The 8199-nt window shown below is 46.9% G+C and overlaps 1 protein-coding gene across 1 annotated transcript in view; it reads left to right on the forward strand.

Moving 5' to 3' along the window:
- The window catches only part of LOC133354584 (pappalysin-1-like), a 126609-nt gene extending 119016 nt beyond the window's left edge, over positions 1 to 7593 (forward strand). Inside the window, 1 exon segment of the mRNA XM_061571534.1 lies at positions 843 to 7593. Coding sequence (XP_061427518.1) covers positions 843 to 956 — 114 coding nt within the window. The 3' untranslated portion in view covers positions 957 to 7593.
- The last annotated feature ends 606 nt before the right edge of the window (positions 7594 to 8199 follow it).

Raw genomic sequence — 8199 nt, forward strand, 5'->3', positions numbered from 1 at the left:
TGTACTCAAACAGAGATTTAAGCGCCCGTGAGATTATAAACCCTGAGAGAGGAGTTTCAAGTGTTCAGTAAATATGAGACTCACCTTCTGCGGAATATTTTAAAAAGCTCGTTTGTGGCTGTGTAAAAGCATACGGCCAAAAGCAGCTTTCTGCTAATGTTAGAAAATATTGCAAGAGTGGTTGTCCGATTAAAAGTCTGATCCTTGTCATAGATATATGGAATTACCACCACTAGTTTAGAGCTAGAAACAAGAAGACGAATCCCATCCAAGCAGAAAATCGCGATGACTTTTGTTGAGTATGCAATAATTGGTCATCTTTCCTATTATTGGTAAAGGGAACCCCAGCATTTTCATTGTTTATCTCAGTTGCTGAGCACAGGCCCAAAGACGCGCAGAACACCAAGCAGCGAATACGTTCCTGGAGTTGAGAAAGATTGTAAGATCTTGGAACAACAGACGATGGGAGGGAATTCCAACGTCGCGCGTTGCAAAGCAGAGTCGTGTTGTGATCTGCAGTATTGGTGGCCAAACACGGTGTAGATGAATCGATGTAAAACGGTCAGTCTGGTAGACCGAATCCTTAACATGAGTTGAGGAGTAAACCGAGTTCATTTGAGCAGCAACCATGGCAGTAGCGACAGCAGACTGGCATTGGCGGTGACCCGACCGCCAGTGAGTAGAGTGGTGACTGGTCTGAATCAGTGAGTCCCTGGACCATCATTCGACCCTGACTTTACTTCGAATGTAAATATATGGGGGGGGGGGGGGGTGAGGAGGGTGACCTGTAAATGTGGCAATCAAATCTAACTGTTGCGTTTTTGTTTCGCTTGGCCCTGCAGGTGATCCCATTCGGACAGCCATGTGACTTCCAAGGCGAGTGCGCTTGCCGGGATCCGGAGGCGAGGGAGAACCGGCATCGGATAGGAGACCTCCGCTTGCCACCGCATCTTTAGAGGTCGCCAACGTACAACAAAAAAACCCGCCGCGAAATGACACGGGATATTCCGCAGGAAGCGATAACAATTCAAGTAACATTAATGGTGTCATAAAAAACCCCCAAAAACAACTTTAAAATTATACGGTCATGCTCAACAAAGATGTTTCGACACAAATTCGGCGCCTTCATCGTAAGGCCCGGCTGCAGCCGATCAGTGTCCGCCGCGAGAGGAAATTGCTAATTTCTTCGTGCGGAGTGTGTGTGTGTGTGCGCACGTGTACATGCGTGCGTGTACGCGTTGCGCACTTATCTCAGTTGAGGGCGTTTTTACGAATTCCTGGCAAGGCGAGTTACTGTAGTCGGCAAATTAAAAGGAGCCTTAGAACCCCTCCGATTGCTGCTGCCATTCTACACGCAGCTACCAATTTGGCACTGGAGCAACGCATTGCGGAGCTAGCTCTAAGTCGCTGCAGCGTGGCAATCATCGGCTCTCGGAAGAGTTTTCGATTCACTTACGGCGGCGGTAATGAGTGAGCAACTGAAAAAATATGACCCATGACGGAATATCGAAACGCGACGAACGAGCGAGGTCAATGAACGTGTCGAGAGATTCTCTCGAACAATCTGTCGCATTCCAAACCTTATTAATCGGTCCTCTTTTATTAAATTAATTCAAGAACCCCAACAAAAACACAGAGGTGACGAAGATGAGCGCTCACTTAATTACAATTACTTCCGCCCGGGTATCAGTCGCCAACAGTGGAGAGTACGAAACGTCGCTTTAGTCGGGTGCGCGCGAAGGATAAACCGACTGAAGTTGTTATCGATCGTTTGCTCCAAGGGGCGATCCAGCCCTCGGTGGGACGTTAAACATCGAGAAAATGAAGTTACGATCGCTCATTGGGTTTGCAAACTCATCGCCGAGCACCACGAAGGCATTTTGGAAACTACTTTACTGACCTCTGAATTTCCTCCACTTTCTGATTTTGCACTGTTGTCACCCAGTGAAAATGCATGCAAGCAAGAGCGTGTTATTGCTATAACGATACGTACGTTGAACTATTTAAACGACGCGGTTTTTAATTTTACATGTTAATTTATGTTACGTTACGTTAGATCTTCGGCAAGATTTATAGCTTCCCCCTCTCCCTCCTCACATCTGTCGACCCGGCAGTAGAGATGGGGTACAGCACAGCGAGTCGATAGGCAGGTCACGTGCCGTGGGGTAAAGTGTGGCTACTCTCGCGCTCTTAAAATACGTCCGGATAGTGTGGAAGAGTAGGCCAAGCACCCTCGAGGGGCTCTCAAGCGACTCCCCTCAAGCGGAGGCCCTTCCGCCAGCGGTGGTGTGAGCGAGTAATTGCAGGGCTGCCACCTTTTACCTGACATGTTGTGGGGGTTAAAAGTGCAGCATTTAACGTAAGGCGCTGTGGTGTGCTGCACTGAACCGTGATGGGAGGGGATAGGGCACGAGTGGAAAATGTGTGGATTTTTGTTTACGACTAATCGGAACTCCAAAAATTATATCAAGGTGTAGATGCAAAATAACAAGAGAGGCATAAAAAAACAGATCACTTATTACATTCGCGTTTTATCGTCTGAAACTATTTTGGCAAAGGGCACCCGCCAAACGTATTAACTCACCAAAGAAGTGTGTACTTTGAAAATAATACCTATGGTATATTAAATGTACAATGTCTGAAACTGATTTATTATAAATCGTCCCTTATGGAAAACCCAGGGTGCAAGCATGAGCGCAGTGATTAATGCCCAATGCTGTGAACCCAGAAGGACCGAGTTAAATTCCCAGCAAGGGCTAACATCAGTGGCGAGTGATATCACCCTGGTTCAGCAAATCCGCACTGACCAGCGTGGTGAAGTATGGTCAAACAACCCCCCAAAAAGACGACGCAGCTTTGCCTAGTCCGTCCAGCGGTGAATTGACTTAGGCGCTGAAAACGATTATTAAATTATTACTCACATTATGGAAAATTCACAAACCGCTGGGTACGCCATGAGCACAGACTAACTTGGGGTTTCACGTACCATCGCGGGCAATTGACAGTTCACTGCAAGAAAGTGATGCATTGAAGAAACGTGTAAACTAAAGGAAACAAGTAACACAGTCCAGCCGGATTGCCATGACTACCCAACAACGTATGGCCGGAGGCCACACAGCGGAGTAATATCTATGGCTTTGATCACGAGAGAAAAGTTGACCGAGAAGGGCATGAGCTTTTCACCTCGTTGGCACCGTGACATGCCCACTGGGCGTCAAAAGCAGTGGCCACCTCCGACTCTGGTTACACAAAGAAAAGATCCCCCGTATAGCCTTAACAGACTGCAGGGGCAAGTGCTGTAAGCGAGCACCTATGAAGGCCGGAACGGTACACGAGGGGGTGGGTGGCCAGCACCACGCCCGACCGCCTTTGTCTCCCTAGTGGCAATGTTTACACACCGCGCCAGGTACTCATTTGAGGCTGAGTCGACCTAGGAGAGGCCTAGGACCGGTTCAGATAATCGCCACTGGTGTTGGCCGTGAACGGGAATTGAACCCAGGTGGCCGGGTTCATAGCGCAGCGCGCTAACCGCTACACCACCGCTCGACACACACACACACGTGCATGCACACACAAAGAAATCCTTTTAACCGTGGTTTAGATGAGTTTGTGTCGATATCCCGTCAACTGCTACCAGTTTCCTTACGCATACCACGACATATACGCGAAAGCATCGGCACGCGCGCACATGCGTGTGCATTCTCAACAGACGAATCATTTTACGTGGGGTTTCAAACCTCCTTTGAGTCATCAGCAGCACGGGTGCAGCTGTGCTCTTTTCGTCGGCCAAAAAACAAAAAAAAAGTTTCAAAAATACCTCCGTACATACGAAATTTATTTCTTTGCAAGGTGATGACCTGAAATGCAGTGGACGTTCACCACTAATATGGAAAACATTACATGCATCTGCATTCTATAAGTTGGATACAAAGACAAAGAGCCCCAGTATAGCCTCAATATATGTTTGGGGCAAGTGCTGTTAGCGAGTACCTATCAAGACTGGCACGTCACACAAGGGGGTGGTTGGCCAGCACCACGCCAGGCCGTCTTTGTCTCCCCAGTGGCAATGTTTTTACACACCGCACGAGGTACTCATTTGAGGCTGAGTCGACCTAGGGGAGGCCCAGGACCTGTGTTGGTAGCCGTGAGCGGGAATCGAACTTGGATCGCCGGGTTCGTAGCGCAGCGTGCGAACCGCCACACACACTGTGGCTGCCCCCAAATGGGCCAGCACTGCCACTGCACACCCGCAAAACCCCACGGAATTCTCACGCAAAACTCCGGCACACTCGGGCACACTCGTGTACACTTGCGCGCACTCGCGCACGGACGGATGGACGGACACACCGACCTGCACGGCTGTCTAAATTGGCGTGGACAGGCGAATGAACGCGCGTGCGTTTTATTATTTAGATCGATTAAATGACGTTTCGTGAAGCTTTGCGGCGAGAAAGCTCCTCCGACTTGGTCTAAAATCTTGAAGAATTTGCGGTCTAATAATACGTTTGAACTGCTGAACTGGAAACGGAGCCGTCAAATGCACACGCGGTTGTGCATGGCGTTACACGCACACACAAAACTAAAGAGAGGCCGTTTATGTTCCGTGGAAGCAAAGGAATCATTATTTTTGCCAACTCTTATGAAAGATGCCAGTCAGATGAAGTCCTGATTTCTTAGTCTTTACCCACCGAACAGAATATTCCACTCTTTCTGAAACGTGTATAGTCAATTCACGAGTCGTAAGTATTGATACGTCCTACTTCACGTATATGTAAACTACATCGAGATGTGAATAATGTTACACTGGACTTGCACTCCAGAGGTTCGCCGGTTCCATTCATTCCATGCCCCGTGTGCGGCCATAGACACAACGGGGCAAGTTTATTAAATACCCCTCGTCTCTGTCCAGCCCGCGGTACAAACGGGTGCAACCACAGTTCGCTGATCGTCAGGTTGTTGTGTGGTGGGCAAAAGTGTGGGTACTCCAAACCTGGCCTGCATGGAAGAGTGGCACTAAAAACACCCTCCGAGAGGGGGCTATTTAGAGTTATCTCAAGCGAGAGGGCCCTTCTGCCAGCAGTGCCGCGTGCAAGCAATTGCAGGGCTGCACCTTTAGCCACACAGCTAACAACCACAAGCAGAGTCCATTAGTCTAAGCCAGTGCCATCATTTAATAACACATCCGTGCGATGAAACCTTTCCTTACTTCTAAGCAAAGCTTACGGCTTGTCACTTTGGTACGAACTCCTTTCATACGGCTGCATGGTGTTATCTATAAGTGAGCTTGTGCCAGCATTTTTTTGGTCAGTTTATTCCCGCTCGCTCGTAAATCGGAGCGAGCGAGGGCACGGTACAGAATTATATAACGTTCCCATCACAACAGACTGTTGTGGCAAGTGCTGTTAGCGAGCACTCTATGAAGGCCGGCACGACACACAAGGTGGCCAGCACCACGCCCTGTCCACCTTTGTATTCGTTTGAGACTGAGTCGACCTAGGCGAGGCTCAGGACGGGTTCAGATGATCGTCGCTGGTGTTGGCCGTGTTGGCCGTGAATCAAACTCGGTTAGTCGGGTCCGTAGCGCAGTTCGCTAACCGCCGCACCAACGCTGCCCACTAACTTTGCCACCACCACCATCACCACTCACATGCCCACCGGTGTGTCAAACACTGCTATTGTTCGGTGAGACAACCACACCCATTTACAAATGCTGCTGCTTCCGTATCTCCTTCGAGCTGTAACTGTCGCACCCGTTCGTCACATGGCTGCTAAAACACCATCGTCTCGTTTACTACCTACTTTGCGCAAATAGTATACAAAAATATATATATAATATTTAAACGTGCAGAATTTATTTACACATTTTCAGTCGGAAAACAAAAGTTGCGTACGGTGGTATTATTTATTTGAACATGAAGAAAAGTTGCGTGTCCGTTTTCATTGTCTGTTGTCGTTGTTGTTGTTGTTTCCCCATCGTCGGCATTGTCTTATTTATGAGTCTTACTGTAAGTAAATTATGTAAGTTACGATCGCTGCTGAATGAGGTTCCATCACTCCGTGTTCAGTCCGTGGGTTCCGCTCACAGGACATATTTGCGCGCGTCGTTCTTCGTGGTGCAAATATCATTCTCGATTTGGCGGAAAAACAGGTGGTTTAGACGCCAAAAGGACAGCACGAAGTCACAGCATGCTTTGCTTGTCAAGATGACATCGCCATTTCTCGTATACGGTCTGCAGCACATGATAGCCGCCGACTCAAACGAGCTGATGGCATGGACTTTTAATCATCTATTTTCTGCAAAAGTAATAACCACAGTGTAGGAAAAAAAATCTGGCGACGCTGTTGCTGCTGCATTGGCAGTGGTAAACAAGCACAATCAACGAAAACACATCGTCAACGCTGTGGCCTCAAAATTTAAAAATAAGCATATCATGCGTGACGTCTTAGGCGATGGCCCTGCCTAGCACGTAAATATAAAAGTATTATTTACGATTGTGTTTTTTTGGCGTGTTCAAAAAAGTGTTTGCACAGTGTCAATTCCTTAAATATAATTGGCAGTGGCAAGGCGATGGTGACTGTTGTCGGAGCAATGATTCTCCGCAACCCCGACGATTCGACAAATTGCCACGATTGGAATCTATAATGTTATTGTTGAGCATTGCCGTGAATGTATCGGCATCGAGTGGCTGCAGGGAGAACGTGGAATCAATGCCTGTGTGTGACACACACACACTGAAAACCATCGATTCTTATTCGCGATAATCAAGAAAAGTATCACGAGCTTAAGAATTTATATCAATTCATGAATCAACGGGTGATTTATTTATACCTCTGATGGCTATACTATCCCGATGAGTCCTCATAACAGGGAGACCAGTATATCATTTCCTTGTTCTGCTGCCACATAAAATTAAATGCCACACTTTTAGCACCATTGAGTTGGTGGGCCACCAGCAGCTGTTTGAGGATGATTTTCAGGAGATATGATGTCATCTTGAGATTCAAAGCATGCTGGGATTTTCCGTCGTACCCTTTCTTTTCAAAAGCATGTGCTTGCGTCCATTATCATTTCTTTCCGTCGACGGATTTTCTCAAATAGCTACACAAAGAGTGATCCGTCAAGTTTCCCGCCGCCTGTTTTACCGTATTACTGTCAGAATCAGACTCTTGATATATTCTCCATGAAATACGATGAGCAATGAAGCTCTTTTTTTCACAGATGCCCAGTACTAAGAAGCACTCACTCTCAATTCCTTGTCATCAAGTGTTCACGTCATTGATAATGATGTTACATTATATTTTACATTTTAGTGGCATTGGCTTGATATTTCCTGTGAATGCGGTCACTCGGGGCTCGCTGTGTGGTGTGGCTTTTAAATCAATGCAATTTCAAACTTTTTGAATACTTTGGAGGCATGTTACTGTGGGTCCGTGGAGTCATCGTATAATTTATATCAATCATTGTATTTTCATTACTGAGAACAAAGCGATGAAATAGTTATTTAACTAAAGTATCCTCAAAAGGGTAAACTAGAATTACACGCGTTGTACGTTTGTGTTTGTTGCGTATCTATGAACTACCAAATAAATGGTCGACTGGAAAACGTTGTGCTTGAAGAGTCATTAAGGAGAGCTACTCCTGGACACATCGCCTGTTGTATATTCCTTCTTTTAAGCTATTGTCGAATGTGTGTCGTCGCTTTTTTAAAATTAGTATTAATCGGGCTTGTGGCACCACTGCCAACGATGCAGGATCGCAAAATACATTCCGATGATGATCATGGAGCACCCGCGTCCTGTGGTAGAGAGTGGCCCACGGAAGAAGACGTATCAGAACTACTTCTGAAGACACTTCAATGGTCCCCTTTATCCACCCCTAGGGTCACACCTTGAAACACTTCGCAACGGATAGTTCATTACATTTCTAACAATAATATTTCATCCGAGCTGGAATGTTGGCAAGTGAAGTAAAATAAAACAACGAATTTAACGTGACGCCACGTTTTCGTCCAGCCATTGCTGACCTAAGACCACACAACTCGCTACAAAGGTAAAGGTGCAGCCCTTGCAATGCCCTGCTCACGTCACCGCCGGCAGAAGCGCCTCCACGAGAGGGAACTCCAGAGCTGCTCATGCAGGGAAGTATTGGCTATACACTTTGGTTCTTTCGGTAATGTCACGTAGGTGAAAAAAAAAGAA

This window comes from Lethenteron reissneri, chromosome 48, assembly GCF_015708825.2.
Source record: "Lethenteron reissneri isolate LAM-NWPU_2019-01 chromosome 48, ASM1570882v1, whole genome shotgun sequence".
Classification (NCBI taxonomy): Eukaryota; Metazoa; Chordata; class Hyperoartia; order Petromyzontiformes; family Petromyzontidae; genus Lethenteron; species Lethenteron reissneri.